This window comes from Mastomys coucha, unplaced genomic scaffold (genome assembly GCF_008632895.1).
Source record: "Mastomys coucha isolate ucsf_1 unplaced genomic scaffold, UCSF_Mcou_1 pScaffold13, whole genome shotgun sequence".
In the NCBI taxonomy this organism is placed as follows: Eukaryota; Metazoa; Chordata; class Mammalia; order Rodentia; family Muridae; genus Mastomys; species Mastomys coucha.
In genome coordinates this window covers 78,351,498-78,372,913 of record NW_022196895.1, presented here as the reverse complement: position 1 = coordinate 78,372,913, position 21,416 = coordinate 78,351,498, and the positions used below count along the sequence as shown (strand labels likewise).

The 21,416-nt window shown below is 50.3% G+C and overlaps 1 protein-coding gene across 9 annotated transcripts in view; it reads right to left on the bottom strand.

Annotated features, from left to right (window-relative positions):
• The window catches only part of Mbp (myelin basic protein), a 118,239-nt gene that overhangs the window by 50,324 nt on the left and 46,499 nt on the right, over positions 1 to 21,416 (bottom strand). For all 9 annotated transcript variants that reach the window (XM_031366155.1, XM_031366146.1, XM_031366152.1 and 6 more), the window contains exon 3: positions 20,172 to 20,259. In XM_031366155.1, coding sequence (XP_031222015.1) covers positions 20,172 to 20,259 — 88 coding nt within the window. The remainder of the gene's footprint in view (positions 1 to 20,171; positions 20,260 to 21,416) is intronic.

The window sequence follows — 21,416 nt, the reverse complement described above, 5'->3', positions numbered from 1 at the left end:
TCTATCTATGTATCTATTTGTTCATCCATCCATCCATCCATCCATCCATCCATCCATCCATCCATCCATCCTATATGAATGACATGAAAGTACAGGAGGGACTGGGGAGAGGAAGGAGACCAGTGAGGAAAGCGGTAGGGAGAAGGGGGCATGGGGATGAATATGGTCAAAGTGAACAGCGTGCTTGAAAGAAATTGTTTTTATGAAACCCAGAACCATGTACAATGAATACACACTAAGGGGAGGAGAGAAAGAGAGAGGAGAGAGAGAAGACAGAGGGGGGAAGGGAGAGGAGGAGGGAGAGGGAGGGGAGGGGTAGAGAGAGAGGAGAAGGGGGAGAAGAGAGGGAGGGGTAGAGAGAGAGGAGAGGGGAGAGAGGAGAGGAGTCAGACAAGAGAAATCCAGAGGAAGGGAGGCCAAGAGCCCACCAGAGAGTCCAGAGTGGTCAAGGCTGCCGCTTTGCAGGGTTCTCTAAATTTTTTTTTTTAAAATTATATATGTATCTTTCATCCGAGGGACATAATCCAGAAACCGTGATCTTGATCTCCCTAAGGCATTGTTTCTGGCTGGATGGTGAAGTGGGAGAAGCCACAGTTCAATCAGCCAGACTGGCTTCCCCTCCGTACTCTCTACTAAACAGAACTGACTTCAACCGCCCCATTTCTTAAAGCAGCCATGTTATTTTGTATATAGCTAGAGAGTATTTCTTTAATCATTTGTAAATATGATAAAAACAGTCAGAAATGCTTAGCACTCTCAAAGAGTGTTGGCTCACCACATAAAACAAAATGGAGGCATTTAGGACCGGGCGTTTCTGAGTTATTTTTAGGTCCTTGTGGGGGACAGTAGCAGATCTGTGTGCAGCACTTACTGTGCCTGGATACCACAGGGACAATGGTGTCAAATGTCTGGCAGAGCACAGGGATCAGGCCCCACACAATGCTGTCTTTCAGTTCCACGGTCCACCATCAAGGGAGCGCCCCTGTGGTGTCAGCTCCGTGTCAGCTGGTGTTAGCCCCTGCTGGGTTTTAAGGATAAAAATAGTCCCTTCCAGTGAGCAAAGAGTTGGGGAGAGTTCTGAAAACCTTTGGGTATAACAGAGCAGGCCTTTTCCAGATTCTAAAGCCAGACAATTAGTGGAGTGCTTCCTGACACACTCGTTATAAAATGGCCTTAGGCAAAGCCTGGCCCAGTTCTTGACTGTTGGTATGGAGTGTGTTCACAGAAGGTGTGTGTGAGTGTGTGTGTGTGTGTGTGTGTGCATGGTGTGTATGTGCCTGTGATGTGTATATGTACATATGAGTGGTGTATATGTGTTTGCACATTTACATGCATGTGGTGTGTGGTATATGTGTATTTGTGCATAGTGTGTATGTGAGTATATATGGTATGTATGTGCATGTGGTATGTGTGTGTTCATGGTGTGTATGTGTATGTAGTGTATGTATGTGGTGTGTGTGTATGTGTGTGTGTGTATGTTCTCTGTGTGTGCATGGTGTGTATGTGTGTGTGATGTGTATATGTATATGTGAGTGGTGTGTGGTATATGTGTATTTGTGCATAGTGTGTATGTGAGTATATGTGGTATGTATGTGCATATGGTACGTGTGTATTCATGGTGTGTATGTGTATGTAGTGTATGTATGTGGTGTATGTGTTTGGTATGTGGTGTGGTATGTATGTGTGCATGGTATATGTGTGCATGGTGTGTATGTGCGTGTGTGTGCATGTGGTGTGTGGTGTATGTGTGTTTGTGTGTGGTATGTATGTGAGTGTGTGTAGTGCATGTGGTGTGTGGTGTATGTGTGTTTGTGTGTGGTATGTATGTGAGAGTGTGTAGTGTATATGAGCATGTGGTATGTATGTGTACATGATGTGTGTGTGTTTTGGTGTGTGGTGGTGTGTGTGTACGTGTTTGGTATGTGGTGGTGGTGTGTGTGTGTGTGTGTGTGTGTGTGTGTTTGCACACATATATATGTAGGTGCTTTGCCTGTACATGCTCTGACATCATTCTACAAGCTCTTTTTCACCTTATTTTTTGAGACAGGGTCTGTCACTGGCTTTGGCGCTCACCAACTCTGCTCGGTTGTCTGCTCAGTTAGCCCCAGGGATCCTCCGACTTTTGTCAGTGCTGGGGAGTCATGCTTAGGGCCCCGTGCTTGCATAGCAGGCACTTGACTCACTGAGCCACCTCCCTAGCCCCAGAATACACCCAAACTGTTAACAGTGTTGTTTTCTCTTTCAGTCGACAGTCTGAGGCAACTTGCCCTCAGTCCCATTCAGCCACCACAGACACCAGCATGGAGAAAGAGAAACTCCCCTCCATCTTTAGCCAACACAGCTAAACATACTTTACATTACGTGTGAAAACTCTGACCGCACCGCAGAGATGCTTGTAGGCAGCCATTTTCATCTTGTGTGAGCCTTGAATCAGGAAATGATCACAGGTAGAAATTCAATGCCTCTAGGTCATGAAAACGAACCCACTCCAGGGCTCTCCACCGATGAGGTGGAACTGGCTTCCACAACTCTTTCTGAGGCATTTTCTGATCTCATAGAAACATCTGCTGTAGTCTCTGGTGTGATTGTATTACGTACCCAGGATCCTGGTCACTGCGGTACTTCTGAACAGTATGACTGTGAAATGACAGTGTTCATTTCTTGGGCTTGCTCGGACAGTACCTATACTAAAATAAGCCTGTGTATCTCCCTGGTGGCTTGACGGCAAGCCCAGGGCCCAGGCCAGGGCTGCCTCTCTCCTCTGTGATCCTCCAGGGCAGTGTTACTATCAATGCAGGGCTCCCGTGGGCCAGACAATCCCTTCTTACTCGAATCTCTGCGTATGTCCAAATGCAGTACCGGAAGAACAACACCAGCAGGTAGTAGCTTACTTGGGATAAGGCTTTAATGTTTGTGAGTGCTCTGTGAATTGGGATGGATTGGGTTCTTGCTCTGTGTGGCTCGCGGCATTTGCTCAGTGTTCTACATGGTATTGATCTCTGTACCGTGTAGCAGGCATTAGATTATCTGTCACCGGGTCCTCAAGGGGAGTCCAGAATGGACAGATCCCAGTGTGCAGAAAACAGCCAGGAGCTTGTGCACATCCACTTGTTGGTGTAAGGCACACTTCTTCCCATCTGCCTGCAGGGAGGGACACCACCGTCCTGCTTTGCATTTCCAGCACCTCTCCCTGACCAATTTCTGCTGTGGCCTGGGGCCTGGGGCCTTCTCCTCCGGCATGTGAGCCTGCATTTTCCACCCTCACTTCTGCTGCCCGCCCATCTCTCTTGCTGTGATGTGCACTCCTGCTGCTGCCACCCACCATGCCATCTGCACACCATCCCTGTGCCATCAGATCCAGAGACAGTGGCATTGCCATTTCTGACTGCTTGCCAGGACCTCCTTGGAGGAAGTCCGTTTTACAAGTCCCTGTGAAGTAGCTGTGCCCACCCTTAAACAGACTAAGAACAGGGCCGTCAGCAAGGAGTTCGACAGGCACCAGGGACAGCCCAGAGCTCCAGCAAGGAGTTCGACAGGCACCAGGGGCAGCCCAGAGCTCCGGCAAGGAGTTCGACGGGCACCAGGGACAGCCCAGAGCTCCGGCAAGGAGTTCGACGGGCACCAGGGACAGCCCAGAGCTCCAGCAAGGAGTTCGAAGAGCACTAGGGACAGCCCAGAGCTCCGCTTACTCAGGGCCTTGGGAAGTGATTCATGTGACCAGTGCCACAGGGGCCGACAACTGAAGCAGTGCTGAGCATCTGCAGCTGGGGCCTGCCCTAGGCTTCCTACTTGGCCTTGGCCTGGCCCTCAGACCTCTTCTTGGCTGAGTGGCTGCCTTGATTCCTCACGTAGGGGACTTTGCTCAGAGTTTCAGAATCAATGACTAGCTCATGCTGCACTAGCTCATGCTGATGGCCAAAGACCCAAAGACAGGCTTGCTAAAATGGTGGTGTGGAGTCTTGACGGGCTACCCTGGTCCACCCTGAGCCAGCACGGTTGGTCTGTGTCCAGAAGTTGCTCCTCATCTCCTGTGGACCAGGCAGCCGTGTCTGAAGCTGCCATTTTTCTCCCTTTGGCATCTACAGTTGGCCAACGGCACTTTCCTGGGCAGACAGCTACAGCGTACTGGGGAGGGTTCTGTCAGGACCCCTGTCATGCTGTCTCCTGTCACCTTCCCATCTCCCCACTGCCCACTCCCTGAGGGGTGTTTCAACTAGCAGCTGTGGGATTAGAGCAGGGGGTGACCTTTCCCCACTATGCTTTGGGGCAGTTGGGATGGTGGCGACATTCTTTTTTTTTTTTTTTTAATTTTTTATCAGATATTTTCTTTATTTACATTTCAAATGTTCTCCCCTTTCCTGATGTCCCCTCCAAAAAGCCCCCTATTACTGTCCCCCTCCCCCTGCTCACCAACCCACCCTCTCCTGCTTCCTGGCCCTGGCATTCCCCTACACTGGGGCATAGAACCTTCACAGGACCAAGGGCCTCTCCTCCCACTGATGACCGACTAGGCCATCCTCTGCTATATATGCATCTGGAGCCATGAGTCCCACTATGAGTACTCTTTGGTTGGTGGTTTAGTCCTTGGGAGCTCTAAGGGTACTGGTTAGTTCATATTATTGTTCCTCCTATGGGGCTGCAAACCCTTCAGCTCCTTGGGTCCTTTCTCTAACTCCTTCATTGGGGACCCTGTGATCAGTCCAATGGATGGCTGTGAGCCTCTACTTCTGTATTAGTTGGGCACTGGCAGAGCCTCCCACAGAAGAACACACATGGTATGAACTCACTGATAAGTGGATATTAGCCCAGAAGCTCAGGATACCCAAGATACAACTCACAAACTATAAGAAACTCAAGAAGAAGGAAGACCAAAGTATGGATACTTCAGTCCTTCTTAGAAGGGGGAAGGAGTTGCAGAGACTAACTATGGAGCAGAGACTGAAGGAAGGACAATCCAGAGATTGCCCTACCTGGAGATCCATCCCTTATACAATCACTAAACCCTGACACTATTGTGGATGCCAACAAGTGTCTGCTGACAGGAGCCTGATAGCTGTTTACGGTGGCTGGCGACATTCTTAGCCCCTGAATATTTAAACATTGTTTCACAGTCTCTCTGGAAGCCAGGATCTCTCTCACTATGGAGCACTCTCCCTTCCAGAGCAAGGACAGGTTTCCAGATCCCAAGGAGTGCTCGGTCTAGCATAGGTTACTAATTGAGATCTCCACACAAAACCAGGCAAGTGGAATCCTCTGACCCTTGGGAGCCAGGAGACCTCTGACCTCAGGAAGAACCGAGGTTCCTTCATGCCTGCCATAGGCTCACCCACGTGAGGGACTGTGGAGATCGGGTTTAAGAGGCACCTGATTGCAAAGGAGAGACGCACATGTAAAGTCAGAATGGCTCACCCCTGACCCTCAGAGATGAGCCCAGTGCCTGTGCCCACGTGAACCCTAAAACCAAGTCTCACATGGCAGCCAGCATAGAAATACCACCATTGTCCCCGCACCCGTGGGTGCCTAGCTCAGAAAAGGATCAGAGTGTGGGAACCCCAGGATGGCGTGCTGGGTGAGGACCATGGTCGCCTAAGATCATACACGCAAAGGCCATTTACACAATTGTGCAGAGCATGCAATCTCTTCCATGCAGAAGGCAGCTTTGTGGCTTCAGTGGCTGAAGCCAGGATGGGACGGGGACAGTGACCGCAAACATTCCAAGCCCTCTTACTGGGGAGATGGAGTGCTCTATAAATAAAAGCAGTTAAATTTCTACTTCACTGTTTTGCTGCTTCAGTTGACCATTGCAACAAGCAGAAAATAAATCGGAACATGAAAGAGGATGCTTGTAGACGGGTGTGTGCAACTCAAAGAAGCACAGGCATACTTAATATTACATTGTAAACACGACACAGACTGTGCATCCTTTGGACACCCACTGAGTCACACATCAACAGCCATTAACCAAAGGGCTAGAAATAGACTAATGTTCTGCACTCTGGCCACTATGCAGGGTTGGGAAGAGCCAGGCAGATGGGCAGTTTCAGGGAGAATTAGATGATTGCTCTCCTGCCTCCTGCACTGCTCCCATGCCTCCTGCACTGCTCCCATGCCTTCTACACTGCTCCCCTGCCTCCTGCACTGCCCCCATGCCTCCTTCACTGCTCCCATGCCTCCTGCACTGCTCCCATGCCTCCTGCACTGCTCCCCTGCCTCCTGCACTGTTGCTTCCATGCGTCCTGCACTGCTCCCCTGCCTCCTGCACAGCTCCCCATGCCTCCTGCACAGCTCCCCATGCCTCCTGCACAGCTCCCCATGCCTCCTGCACTGCTCCCATGCCTCCTGCACAGCTCCCCATGCCTCCTGCACTGCTCCCCTGACTCCTGCACAGCTCCCCATGCCTCCTGCACTGCTCCCCTGACTCCTTCACTGCTCCCACGCCTCCTGCACTGCTCCCCTGCCTCCTGCACAGCTCCCCATGCCTCCTGCACTGCTCCCCTGCCTCCTGCACTGCTCCCCTGACTCCTGCACTGCTCCCCTGACTCCTGCACTGCTCCCCTGACTCCTGCACTGCTCCCCTGACTCCTCCACAGCTCCCCATGCCTCCTGCACTGCTCCCCTGACTCCTGCACTGCTCCCATGCCTCCTGTTCTTTGACTTGGGTCCTTGGTGCAGCTCTGCCTTGAAGCCCCCACGAAGCCAGAGAACATGTTTCTGGTTTCCTGGAGGAGCTCTGAGTATTACTCAGAGACTGAAAAACAGGAACACTGTTCCAGGAAGTGGTTAGATCCATGACCAAGGAGGCAGAGGTGGGCGAGAAACAAAATCTTGATAACAGATAGTCCTTGTCTTGTGAACACTATCATCGCCATTTTACTGATATGAACCCGGAGGTTTCCAGGATCAACAGTGAAATATTTGGTTTATATTTATTCAGTGGAGCTGGAATCTTTACCCAGGAGAAAGATAAGTTCTGTGCTGGTGGGGAGTCGATAGGTGACACAAACTAACCTTCTAGAAGTATCTGTAGAATGAATACATTTTGTATCAAAATAATAAAAGGAAATCTCTTCTCAGTATGCAGTGAAGATGAAGGCTGTGTGAGACAGCCTGCTCAATAACTGCATTTTTATCCAGCCTATATTAACTTCACTAGAAAAAGCATCTGTGCTGTGTGTGCGCCTGTGCGTACATCTGTATAAGGGCAGTGGACAACTTTGAGCATTGGTCCCTGGGCGTTATCTTCCACTTTTTGGAAATAGAGTCTTTCACTGACCTAGAGGTCACCATGCAGGTTGGACTGGGCAGCTGGCAAGCCCCAGGGACCCTATGTCTCTCCCCTCTAGCACTGGGCTTGCAAGTATGTAGCACTGTTGACCAACTGTTTTCCACAAGGGCTCTGGAGATCAGACTGAAGTCCTTGTGCTTTCGAGGCGCACGCTCTACCAATGGAGCCACATCGCCAGACCTCAGTTTCATTTTCATCCCACATTCTTACACAATTAGTTGACAGGCCCTTGAAGAGTTTTGAGGGAACAGTAAGAAAGGCTTGCCTCTTTGCAGGTGTTCTGCTTGGATTTAAAGGAAAGGGAAGATGCTGCCCTAAGTCCATTCTGGTCACTACTGCTAGCTACATGTAATTTACTCCTGCATTGTCCCCTGGGTACCAGCTTAAGCTCGCCAAGCACAGTGTGCTCTTGACACTCTGGAGACAAGCCCTGTTTAACTTGGGGCCAGTGCATCATGGTCTTCAAAGACTAAAAACCAGACAGCAAATATCACAGAGCTCCTTTGAGCATCCACCCTCAAAGCCCTGTTCATCTCCTGACTTCAAGAAGTACGTGATCCAAACACATGGCCGTCTCACGGAAAATCCCCTGACTAGTGAGTTACCAACTCCCTGGCTGAGGGACAAAGATGCTCGTGCCCTGACCCTCCCTGGGCTGAGGGACAAAGACACGCATGCTCTGACCCTCCAGGATCTTGCTGCCCAGAGACAGTTTCCTGGTAGAAGCAGGAAAGAAGCCGAGCGTGCTGGTACAGCCTGTCATTGCTGCGCATAGGAGACACGGGCACAAGGAGCACCAGGAGTTTGAGGCTAGCTTGGGCTACATCGTCACACATCATCGTGCTAAAGGAAGCAAGGGAGAGAAAAGGAGAAAGATTTGGGGGCCTCGAACACTGAAAACTGTCAAAATTCCCATTGTGAACGTGAGCTGCGCTGCCTGGCAGAAAGGGGAAACCTCTGAGGGTGGACCCGAGGAAGCATGAGGGTCAACTGGGTACCAGATCTGCACAGACAGCTGTTTATGAGCCAAAGGCTGCTGTTGCTTGTCCTTGGTGTTCAAAGGACCTGGGCCTGTGGCCTCGAGGGTGGCCATGTGGTTTTAGCTCCCTCTCAGCTTTCCTTCTGTGTGACTGTGGTCGCGGCCAGGATGCTCATAGTGAATGCACTGGGGCTCTCCTCTCTCTACAGGCTCTTCGGTGGAATCCATGGGCAGCCTACCATCTCCATGTGATCCTAGATAGTTATATACAAGCATGCATGCATGCGCAGGCACACATACACACACACACACACACACGTGTACGCACACACACGTGCACACACAGACGCGTGTATGCACACACACATACACACACGTGCACACACATGTGCACACACACATGCGCATGTGAGGCTGGAGGTGAGAGTGTGTGTGGCAAGTTCACCAGTGTGTGTGTCTGTGTATGTGTACACACATACACACAGAAAAAGAGAGAGGGAGGAGAGGGAGAGATTGAAGATGCGATAGGGTCCCTGTACCCCTGAAACCACAGGGCAGACGCCCCCTGTCCCATTACACCAAAGGAAAAACTGGGTGACAGCTATGGCTGAATCCATATGCACTTGGCACCTCATTCTCTTTCAGCCACATCCATACAATGACAAAACGCAGAAGCTTGGCCTACTAGCCAATGCCTCGGAAGGCATCTCTACTTCTAACAGCACTGAAAACATTCAAAGTCCTTCTGCCCTTAGCTACCCAGGAACTGCCAGGGAGAGGTGCTCCGGAGCCTCCTCCCCTCTGTCACAGTGGTGGCTGACATTCCCCATGTCAGTTAAAGGCCAGCGTTAGTAAAGTCAAGGGCTATCCCTGCGGTGGGTGCTGGTGTCATGGGAACAGCCACTGCGGCTGGAGGTGGACTGTGTGTGGCAAGTGAGTTCTCTTGCGTGAGTATGTGCCAGATCCTGCCTCACTGGGGTGGGAGCTGCACTCTCTCAGGAAACAGATGACGACCTCACGCTAGGATTTCCTTGGAGGGAAAAGCCATTATGGATTTATTTATTAATACCATCATCTCAAAGACTCCCAAGGAAGTGCTTGCCACTCTTACTCTAGGGAAACAGCAGGTCTGGGAGGGGGCACCTGCTGGGCTTGCCTACAGCTTGTCTGGTTCTGAAGGAAGATTCCAGGAAAACGAGTGGAACCTGAGGGCGTGTTCTGTTCACTTCCATGGATTTCAATGAAAAGTTTTAGCTAGAGGGAAGCCTTAAAAGAGACAATAAAAGACAATTAAAAGTCCCCAAGCTAGGAAGAGAGATGGAGTGCTTTCTTAGTTAAGTTGTAGTTAGTTTGTAAGCAACAGTAGCCATGAATAACAGTGGCCAGTAGTCAACATAATGGTCCATTCTGACTCTAATGTCCTTAAGTCTCAGCACATTACCCAGGGTTCATTTGCTGGGAGAGATACTAGCATCTCCACCTTGTCCTTTGCATCCACAATGGACACCATAGAAACTGCTGCCAAACACTTGACCAGGCTCAGTTAACAGTTCAATAGTTAGCAGGAGATCACCTGCAGGGATGCCCAAACAACCTGGGTCTGTGGCCATGGTCGCTCTGTGAGGGGCCAGCATCTAGATATACTCTCTGCAGGTATTGTGTGCCACAGGATGTGCTATGGGTAGTGCCAAGCCTGACTCCGCTGCTGGGTGGCTGAGGCTGTATCTAGGGTCTGTGTACAGGGCAGGAAGGTTAGGAGGAATGACTACCAATGGCTTTCCAAGTAAGTGCCATGCAACCCTCTTCACAGGATACATGGGAGCACGTTGGCTTTGAGGTGATGTGGGCAAAGAGCATGGAGCAGGGGAGGGAACAAGGAGAATTTGCTGAATCCCAGGACGGCAAGGCAACCATCTTCCATCTTGACGCTTTATTTCTTACATGTGTAAGACATTGACATGAGTGTGCCCCTCTGAGAAGAGACACCCATTCCTTTAAGGATTCTTCTGGGGGATCGGCGACATCCCCCAGTCGCATGCTGGCAATGGCCCACACAGTGCATTTGTATAACCGGAAAAGTGTGACTTTCTTACAGGACACACGAGCTCCCAAATCCAGAGAGAAATTCAGACAAGGGTGAGACAGTGTGAAAGAGTCCCGTTCACTGGTGAAGACCACACTTAGGTGCTTCTGAGTTAAGGTCAGACCCAAGACGCTTGACATACTCAGAGGGACCATGGTGCTGGGTACAAGACGTCTGGGATGGGCCTTGTGCAGGGCAGGCTCTCAGCATCTCTGGACCGCAGGCACGGCACATCACTCCCCAACTGGCCACAGCCCATCACATCTGCTATTTGTGCTCGGGAGACTGTATCCCTCTTTGTTCTCAATATCTGCTCCCTGTCCTATTGTGGCTCTGCTGACCCTAAGTGACTCGGGGGCATTTCTAAGGTGGGGCTCTCTAGTGCAGGCTTTCTGAGCCCCTTAGGCACAGGCAGCCGTGGCTGTTCTGTGGGAATCAGCCTGCACAGCCCTGGGCTCCCTGGGGCTGTCTGTCACCCAGCCTCTCCTCTCCTCTCCTCTCCTCTCCCCTCCATCTCTACAATACAGCTACCACCTGGGAAATCTTGGGAAATTCAGCTCCGGGTGAGAAGCATTTTAACAAATGGGAAAAAGGCAGTGTCCCTGGATACCATAACCTACACTCTTACTGTCCTCCACATGAGCGCCCACAGTAGAGGCAGCTCAGCCTTGGTAGAGGGGTCCTACACACACACACACACACACACACACACAGACACACTCACACTCACACTCACTCACATCTGTATGCACATGCTGCACACGTGCACGCACCCATAGGCACATGCCAAACCTACGTATGTGTGCATGGGTTTGCGCTCACCATACATGCACACACAATAGCTTAGGCCCTAAGAGACACAGAATGGGGAATTTGGTGGATTTCAGAGGTCTACAGAGGCTGTGCCAAGGGGAGAGATGTCTGAGAGAGGAGGTGTCAGAGGGAGGCGGGGAGCAGAGAACAGAGGGTAGAGTTGGGCCCCCTACTGTGCTCTCAGTATTGAAAAAGCTTCCCCTAGTAGAGCTGGCATCCTGGCAGCTGGCATCCTGGCACTCGGGAGGCACGGGCAGGCAGACTTCTGTGAGTTTGAGAATAGCTTCATCTACATAATAAGTTCTAGGTTAGCCAGAGCCATGGTTACAGAGAAACCCTGTCTCAGAAAAGAGAAGAAAGGAGAGGTGAGGAGAGAAGAGGGGAGAGGAGGAGAGGGGAGGGGAGGAGAGGGGAGGGGAGGGGAGAGAAGAGGAGAATGGAAAGGAGGAGAGGGGAGGGGAGGAGAGGAGCTGCCCTGAAGCCCCAACCCTGGTTTGAGATTTAATAGTGCACACACTGACAGTTGTTCTGTATCTCCCAGGGGCTTACGTTCTATTGGGCAGGGACCAAGCAACAAATAAGAAGAGACAGTGCCCACTGGGGGCAGTGCCCACATTCTGTGCCCCTCTTCCTGGTGCCTTGTATGGAGGAGGGGCTGTATGACACTTCTGGTCAGAGGACCAGGAAGGAAGTGATGGATGCCGCTGTGCTTGGCAGTAGTGCCTCCAGCTGAGCTTTCTCCTCTCTACCCAGACACACTCTGTTCTGCGCTCTGAGCTGGAATGCAGAAGCAGCTGCAGTCCTGAGCCTCTAGATTTAGGAGTTCTGGCAGGTTGGGTCTCAGTTCAGGACAGGTCACAGAGAAGGGACGTTGAGCAGAGAGAGACGTGCAGGGGCTCCTCCCTTCCTGGATGCCAGTGTTGAGGAGGAGGTTCGCCTGCTTGTACAGTGCCCTCTAGAGGTGCGCTTACACAAGTTCAGGCCCCTAGGCACCCAGGCCACTTCCTGTAATGGAGCTGCAGTCCAAGTAGGCCTGGCTACTGCTTGAGCAGGAGATGGCGTTCAAAAGTCACCGGAGGGTTTTCTAAGGAACGCCTAGGAGTGCGCAGAGAGTGTGTGGCAGGGACAGGATCCCCACAGGAGGTCCCCTCAGGAAAGTGTGAGGATGAATTGAAAGATACAAGGACCCAAGAAGTTAGAGTTGCCAAGAAAGATGTTCCATCTTCTGAGAAAAGGCACAGGCAGTGAGCCCAGGAGAGAGGCCTTGTGGGCTGCTAATGGCAAGGACTTGGGTGAGGAGGCCTAAGCCCATTGGTCATGTGGCTGCTGGATAGACCACTTGTTCTAATGTGAGTGCGTGTCTAACCTAGGAAACGTAGCTGCAACAGGGGCACTGAGTGACTGGGGACAGGAGATGCTAGAACTTGCCTCATAGATATCTGAGAAGCAGGGATTGGGAAGGATCCACATTCATCCATCACTTGCCCCATGGGTTACAGCTCGGCCAGGGCAGGGTCTGTCCTGCTGGGGTTCCATGTTGCTTCAGTGTGACCATTCCTTGCTGTTTCCTGGTGCTTCTTTTTGTAGTAGAAGGGTGGGGTGGAGCGGATTTAGTTCGGCGGCTCAAGAAGAGAAGAAATAGTATCATCTAAGGGATTAAATTGTGGATGAGCCTTATATGCAGCTGACGTCACTGGAGTGTAAAGGTCATGGGGATCTCTTAAAGAAGTCTTGAAGATTAAAGTCTTAGAGTCAAAACCAAAAAGGCCTATAGGACTGAGTGGGTCAATCTGATGAGACCCTGGAGACTGTGGTACTGGGCGCCAGGCAGACGCAGTTATACCAGAAACCAGCGATTTCTGCGTCTTCAGTGTTTCCAGAAGGCTGGAGTTCTATACTCTCAAATGCAACCACGCGGGAAAGCGAGCGGTTTCAAACGAGTATTAACCGGGACCATGGGAGCCTTATAAAAGGTCAATGGTTAAGCAGGCCAGAACACAAGATAGTCTGTCAGATAGGTGGAGTACATCCTCTACCCCATCAATTAATTTAAATCCTTTAATCTATTAATTAAGTATACATATGTAAAAGAAGGAAATAAACACAGCAAAGTATTTTAAAAATATGGGAAAAATAAAGAGTGAAAATCCTACATACAGAGTGCATACTCCAGTCTTGGGAAGTTCTGGGCAAGTTCGTACGGACACCAAGACTCCACTTAGAAGTTGGTTAAAATAACACATGATCAGGTTGGTGAGATGGCTCAGTGGGTAAGAGCACTGACTGCTCTTCTAAAAGTCCTGAGTTCAGATCCCAGCAACCACATGGGCTCACATCCACCGTAATGAGATCTGATATCCTCTTCTGATGCGTCTAAAGTCAGCTACAGTGTACTTAGGTATAATAATAAATAAGTCTTTGGGCCGGAGCAAGCAGGGACTGAGCGAGCAGAGTTGACCGGAGCGAACAGGGCCGAATGGAGAGAGTGGGGTTGACCAGAGCTACAGTGTACTCACATAAATAAATAAATAAATAAATAAATAAATAAATAAATAAATAAGTTAATTAATTAAATTAAAAAAAATAACACATGATCAAGACCCCAGATAAGAGAGCTCAGAGTACGGCCGGAGACGGGAGGCCCACACGCATGCAAGAAAGGTTTCAAGCCTGCATATGCAGCTCAATTTGTCCTCACTAATCAGGCAAATTAAGGAGCTGAGTCAATTAGGACGGCTTGGGGTGAGGCTGCTCTGGGGAGCGCCTGGGGACTCCCTCTCAGGAATGGATGCTGATGTGTAAGAGTAGCCCTGCTCTGTCAACTGGGGAGACAAACTTCCCTCCTCCGCATCCCCTGCCCTGCTCTTTCAGTCAGAGGCTTGTCTTCTCTGGAAGGGACACCTCCCCGTGGGCACACTAGTGGTCAGGTGCTTGGTCAGGGCACAATCCCTCTCTTCTCATCTCTCTTTGCAAAGGCTTCCCGGCTTCTGTGCATCCTCTGGCTGAGGCGGCCTCTCAACAACAGAATGCTGATCTGCTACTTGAAAAGCAACAACAGCAAAAAACACCTTTGCTTTCCACATGTCAGTCAGTCTGTGATCAAATGTCCCCTTCCGTTTCTCTGCTGTTTCCTCTGACCCCTGACCCCTCTGACCCTTGACCCCTCAGGCCCCATCCTAGAATATTGCAAGTCCATTGGAAATGCTCAAGCACTCTATTTATTTTATTTACTGGTGTGGTGAAGGTTCCGATGGAGCATCTGGCCTCACATCACTGAGTCATATCTGCAAGATTCATTTGTCATAGATGACATTTTTATTATGACATTCTCGGTGTCAGTGACTAATGATGTCCTAGCAGCAACTGTGGGTTAGTTCTTCTCCAGCCCGTGAACCACGCAAGATGGGCACGTATCCCCACTTACGGGTGATGGAGAGCAGCAGAAATGCCAGCGGTTCTAGGCTGAGCTCCAGGTTTGGGGTGTGCTTGTTTGTAAGCAGGGTTCTTGCTGCCTCCGCCTTCCGAGCACCAGGATTACAGGTGTGTCCACGGTGACCAGATGGCCTACCCGCTCTCTCACTGATGCCCTCCGTGTTGGGATGGAAATGGGCACCTCTGATAGAAGGAGAACGGGAACAACATAACGTGGTAAAGTATAAGCTGGCAAGGGAACCAGAGGACGCCTGTCTGCTCACAGGTGACCTTCTCTTGCTCTTCTTCTGGGACCTACCGCCCACCTCTCATTGGACAGAGGATGAGGAGGCATCAGCCTCTGGGAACACTGACTCCCTACCTCAGAGGTTCTTTTCTAGCGTGGGAACCTGTATCTCTATGCCACACCCATCCAAGTCCTACCTCCGCAAGGCCCAGCTTTATCTGCCCAGCTCTCTGTTTTTGGGTCTGATCAGGTCTGTTGACAGACGGCTATCCCAATAAAGAAGCCAGTCGACAGGACAGGTTGTGGCCCATGACCACCGTGTGAATGTCATCACTAATAAAAAATTCTTAGCATTTGTTAGGCACAACTTTGCATCCTTTAAAATGGCTGTGTAAAAGTCTCTGTAATTGTAGGAATGGATATGGCTGTATGGTACACACCAGGATGCACAGCTCAAGGGAGGATGAAGCTGGAGGATTGTCATGAGTTCTTGGTCATCCTGGGCCACAGAGGAAGGTCTTGCCTCAAACCCCAAATAAACAGGGCTGGAAAGGTGGCTTAGTGGTTAGGAGTACTTCTTGTTTTTAGAGAGGACCTGAGTGAGCACCCACACAGTGGCTTGCAGCCATCCATAACTGCAGTTCCAGGGGATCCCAGGTCTTCTTCTGCCCTCCTCGGGCACCAGGCATGCATATGGTACATATATCCATATATCCATATGCATAAAATAAATAAAAACAAAAAAGTCAGAAACCTAAATAAAGAAAACTGAGCCGGGCAGTGATGGCGCACACCTTTAATCCCAGCACTTGGGAGGCAGAGGCAGGTGGAGTTCTGAGTTTGAGGCCAGCCTGGTCTACAGAGTGAGTTCCAGGACAGCCAGAGCTACACAGAGAAACCCTGTCTCGAAAAACTGGAAGGAAAGAAAGAAAGAAAGAAAAGGAGAGAAAGAGAGAAAGAAAGAAATGAAAACAGGAGCTGACATAGCCACACACTCCTGCCTGTGCACACGTGGACACTACCATTCCCAGTGGTTCTGTCCTGTCCCCTCCTCACATCTGAGGAGTCTAAAAAGCAGAAGGCAAAAATCACACAGATTTGCCACATCCTGTATGACACAAGACATCTGACTTGCCATGTAGGTGGCCAAATCTCACACTAAAACCCCACCACAGCAGTGACAGTTGTCTTAGCTGCATCGTTATGTGATCTAGACCTCGTTGTCTTTGGTAATCCGTCGCTTCCTGTGTGCCCCCTTACTGTAGACTGACTAAGCCGTGGGCAACAGAGACAAGTGCACACAAACACTTCTGACCACTATGGTTTTCACCAACACTGAAGACATGCAGGTCCGTCGCCATCCCCTGTACCTTATTGTGTAACATTCCATAAGACTTGACCCCAAATGTGCATCTCTCTGACAGACATGTGAAATAGGACAGCAGTGGAAGGAAGACGTGACTCTGCTATTCAGCCATCCTTGCTTACACCACCTGTCAAGCTTGGGCTGCTCACGCATTGAACAAGCAGCGACTGTCGGACGATTGTCGGATGTCTAGAAGGAAGCGGTCACTCCTGCAGAGCAGTGGCGCCCTCTTCTGGTGGATGGTATGTATTACTAGAGTTGCTCATTTCAAGGAGGACCTTCCCTGGGAGCCACCCTGTTTTGAAAGCTCTGAAGGAAGTGGCTGGGGCATGTTGCCTTTTCTTCTCCATTGCCTTCAAATGACAGGATGGTATGTGCAGTGTGGTGTGTGGGTGTGTGCCTCAACAAAGTGTAAAAACTGGCCAGCTGAAAAATAGCCTGGTTCCTCAAAATGGGGTCAACATGGTTCCCTAGGCTACAGTGCCTGCAACATTTCCTTCCTCCTGTGTATCCAGGCAACCAGGCCTGAGGTGTAACCACAGTACCGACAGAGGAAGAGGACTTAACACTCTGCCTGGTGAGACACTCACTTGAGACTGAGGCAACCTTTCAGTGGTATTTTACCCACCAACTTAACGTAATGTCTCAAAGCTTGTATGTAGGATTGCCTCTGGCCTGGAAAAGGCACTGAGGAAGTGAGTGTGGATTCAGTTGACCGGCCTACCTTGGGGTTTAGAGCCATCGGATATAGCACTTGTGCCCAGTCAACCCTTCCTGCCAACTTCTCTCTGGCTGTCCAGTCCATCCAAGGGTGTTTTCAAAATGGAGATAGTATTCCCCTTGTGACTCTGTGATGTCCAACGTCCTAGGGGTATGTGCGTCCTATAATACCGTGTTGGCTAAGGACACAGTTCTCACTATTTTCTACATCCTTCACCTGTTCTCTGTCACAGAAACGAAACAAGATCTAAGAGTTTAGAGATGACCACAGTAGGGCTGCAGTTGATTCCATATTCACAAAAATGCAGTGAATGTCAAGGGGGCTTGCTTTTCTGGAATGCTATGAGCCTCCCGGATGGTCAGAGAAGCTCTTATGAAGCGGAGGGGGCTGGTTTCATTTGGAACCGAGTCTGAGCCACTATCAGTTTATAAAGAATTCTCTGATATATTCCCTAGGTTCTGTGGTCCATGTTCAGGCTGGCAGGATGGCTCAGCTGGTTACAGTTAATGAGAAGCCAGACAACCTGAGTTTGATCCTTGGGACCCACATGTTGGAAAAGAGATTCCCTTTCCAAAAATTGCCCTCCTCTGACCTACACCTATGTACACACATACACACACACACACACACACACACACACACACACACACACACACTACAACCACCAATGACAATAATAAAACAACAACAAAACCAAAAGAGCCCCAACCAAACCAAACAAACAAAATAGAAAAGCCAGCCAGGGTCATTGGAGCTCTCTTTCTTCATTTGCCATTTTTCATCTTTATCCTGGAACCCGTGTATACCCCAGAGAGGGCCAGGAGGCAAGGTTGTCAAGTTCAAGGGCAGGGCTTCTGCCGCTCACCCTATCTCTGGCCTGGACCCCTGAGGCTTCCTGGGGAGTACTCGGGGCCCAGCCTCCCTGACTCAGGGTTGAGTGAACAGAGCACATCTGCAGGCAGCAGGCTTAGTCACACACTCCGTGACTCACCAGCACCAGTATGAGCTGTGCGTGTGTGAGGGTGACTCGGATCCTACTGCGTCCACACTGCAAGAGCTGTGAGGTGCCTTCGTGCCACAGGCTTGAGTATAGCCATGTCCTGGGTCTCGGGAACCAGCCACTGTTGTGGAGAGACCTGCAACGTCTGCATTGCTCTTCCTTCCTTCCAGTCATGGGGAAGGCGGCTGCCGGGGAGACAGCTTCAGAGCCAGAGTGTTTATACTCCCAGAGACCTCTTGTGAGACACGGTTTGTGCACTATACACATTTTGTATGTGTGTGCACACATACACACTCATATGCACAAGGTTACACAGAGCTGCTATCATTACAAGTAGACTAACGAGCGGCTAACTGGGACTGGGACCACAGCTCAGTGGTAAAGCACTCAAATGTGCTTTCAACTCCTGAGCTCAACCCCTAGCATAACAAAAAATCCTAACTAATCCTAAACGTGACACTTGCTTAAAGAAAATGCAAACCTGGGCATACATAGTATGCTTTTTCTTTGGTTCCCCTGATACTCCTCTGCGGATATGATGTGCGTTACTTCTATGGACATACTTAGAAATCACAAGTAAGGGCTCCCAGCAGACGCCGTACCATCCTGAACACAGTACAGGCAGACATGCCTGTGCTGTGCCTTGCCCTGTGTAGTTTAAACTCTGCACCTTGCCACCAGGCAGCCACACCACTGTCTTCTACTCTTCCCTCCGCCACTTGAAAAATGAACACCCCACTTCCCAAAGACAGCAATGGCCCTGGGAAATTTCCCGTGGAAATGGACAGAGCCGAAGAAACCGGAGAGCCCCTCCCCCACTGGCCTGCCAGCCACCTTACTTCCAGCACCCAGTCAAGGTTTTCAGTCGCGGTCACATAGATCTTGGAGGCTTTTCAGCCACAGATATTTTTTTCAAGAAGGACAAAGCACAGAAGAAAGACATTTTGAAGAAGCCAAGTTAATAAGAATGAACAATAACAAACCAGCAGGGTAGTTGGCTCTGCCTAGAGGGGGAAAGTGGGGGCTAGGGGTGTGGCTAAGGGCACTGGCTTTGAGCGGCAGGACCTGGGTCGTGATCCCTGCCGCGGCAGGGCCTGGCTGCTGTGTCCTTTGAGGACCATGGGTTCTTACCACACAGGCTGGCGCCCAATCACACTTCTCGTGTCTCCCTACAGGAGGACAGCAGTGCCCCTAGGACTCAAGATAAGCAATTCCTCAAAAAAAAATCAGATATGGGTATTTGTCCCCTCTGAGAAATAGGAAGAAACAAAACCCATGTGTAGGGCGGTGTGTACCCGTGAGGCAACAGAACGGAGCATTTCTCAGACCACAGTTATTCCCAACAACAGCTGAGTCACTGACTCCAGCCAGCCCAAGTACACAGGCTTTGGCAAGCTCACTTCCCCATCAGTATGCTTTCAACACTGTGGGGCTTGTTGATCTTCTCACACACTGGAGAGAGGGAGACTGGGGAGAGCCTGGGGGCTACGGGGAGCAAAAATGAACACAAAATGGGTCAGGGCTCTGGGTCACGTAGGAGAGGGTCTGCAGGAGGGCAGTGTTTGCAACACCACTGCCCAGGTGTGCTTACAAATGAAGACAGAGGTGGAGGGATAGCCCAGTGGGTAGAATGACTTGCTACACACTCGAGGTCATGAGTTCGGCTCTCTAGAATCCATGTAAAACCAAGTGCAGCAGTGCACATCTGTAATTCCTGTGCAAGGGAAGGAGACAGAGTGGAGACTGCTCCCTGGAAGCTCATAGATGAGCTAGCCTGGTGTATGCTCCCTGGAAGCTCATAGATGAGCTAGTCTGGTGTATGCTCCCTGGAAGCTCATAGATGAGCTAGCCTGGTGTATGCTCCCTGGAAGCTCATAGGTGAATTAGCCTGGTGTATGCTCCCTGGAAGCTCATAGATGAGCTAGCCTGGTGTATGCTCCCTGGAAGCTCATAGATGAGCTAGCCTGGTGTACGCAATAATGAACAAGATACCTTGCTTCATATAAGGCAGGAGGTGAAGACTCACTCAGAATGTCCTCTGACTTCTGCACAGGCACTGTGCCACATGCAAGCTTGTGTTCACATACGGAAACACACACACACACACACACACACCCCAAACTTAACCAAACCAGAAGCAACAACAATAACAAACCCCCACAAAGACATGGATGGACCCAGGCCTCTGAAATACAACTTCCCCAGTGAGAATGAGTGGGCTCACAGTCCAAGCATGACGGGGCTTCCCCTCTCCGTTGCTACATACCAAACACATCGCTGTCTTCTGAGGCCGTCTGAGAAAGCTTGCCCACGCTTCTCTTTTTTTCAGCTTCTCCTCGGTGGATCTCAGCATCCTAAATAAAATAACACACCGACAAACACAGTTAGACACATTCAGATCCATTTGGATATGTTGTCTTCCAGTGGGCGAGGGCTCAGCTCTCAGGACTCCTTTGCTCTACCTGAACACTCACATGTGCTTTGGCTCCTCACGGATGCTTTCACACGAAAGGGGGTCAGTGTCAGCCTGGACAGAATATAGTAGCCAAGCAATTCCTGCCCATAGACAGGTTGCCTGTCTGGCCATTCTTAGATTTCACATGGCTTACAGAGGCAGACTTGACATCAGACCACATTTCTTTGAATTCTAACTAAGGCTCTTCCGAAGCCAACCAGGACTCCAGGAACAATACCAATGCTAACACTCAGCGACGCCTTGTTGTGGTAATAATTAATCTCAAGAGAGAGAGGGGGCTTCTACCCCACCTTAGGTCATTCACTTCCCAGATAACAGACACAAAACCTTTATATTTATGGTAAGCCTTTAAAGCATTAGAGCTGGGCAGATATCTACCCTCTAAGCTCTTAGTGCCTACTTCCCCACCAGTAACACTGACGTATGGCTTGTCATGTTCCGCCTGGGCTCTTACTCTGACTGGGCAGCCTTCACGGCCATGTTTTCAAGACTCGTCTACCCCATGGTGTCTTCTCCTCTCTCCTCCTGTGATCCTGCCTCCTCAGACCCTGAGTCTGGGAACCAACACCATGCCTACCTCTCTTCTGCCCAGTCATAGGCTAGACATGTTTATTCAACCAATAGTTTTAAATTAAGAAGCAAGGTTACGGGGGACAAGTGAGACGGCTCAGTGGTTAAGAGCAATGACTGCTCTTCCGAAGGTCCTGAGTTCAAATCCCAGCAACCACATGGTGGCTCACAACCATCCATAATGAGATCTGACGTCCTCTTCTGGTGTGTCTAAAGACAGGTACAGTGTACTTACATATAATAATTAAGAAATCTCAAGAAGTGGAGGCCGGAGCCTGGGACACCGCCGGGGGTAGGGGGGAAGAGGAGCAGAGTCTGTGGGAGCCCCGGCCCAAGTAACGCTGCTGTCCTGGAGCTGCGTTGGAGACCTCCCTTCCCATTAAGTGCCTCTTTGCAAAGCACTGGCCCCACCCCCACGCTCACTGGTACTATTACAGAGCAGCGCGCCATGGCGGGTCGAGGAGG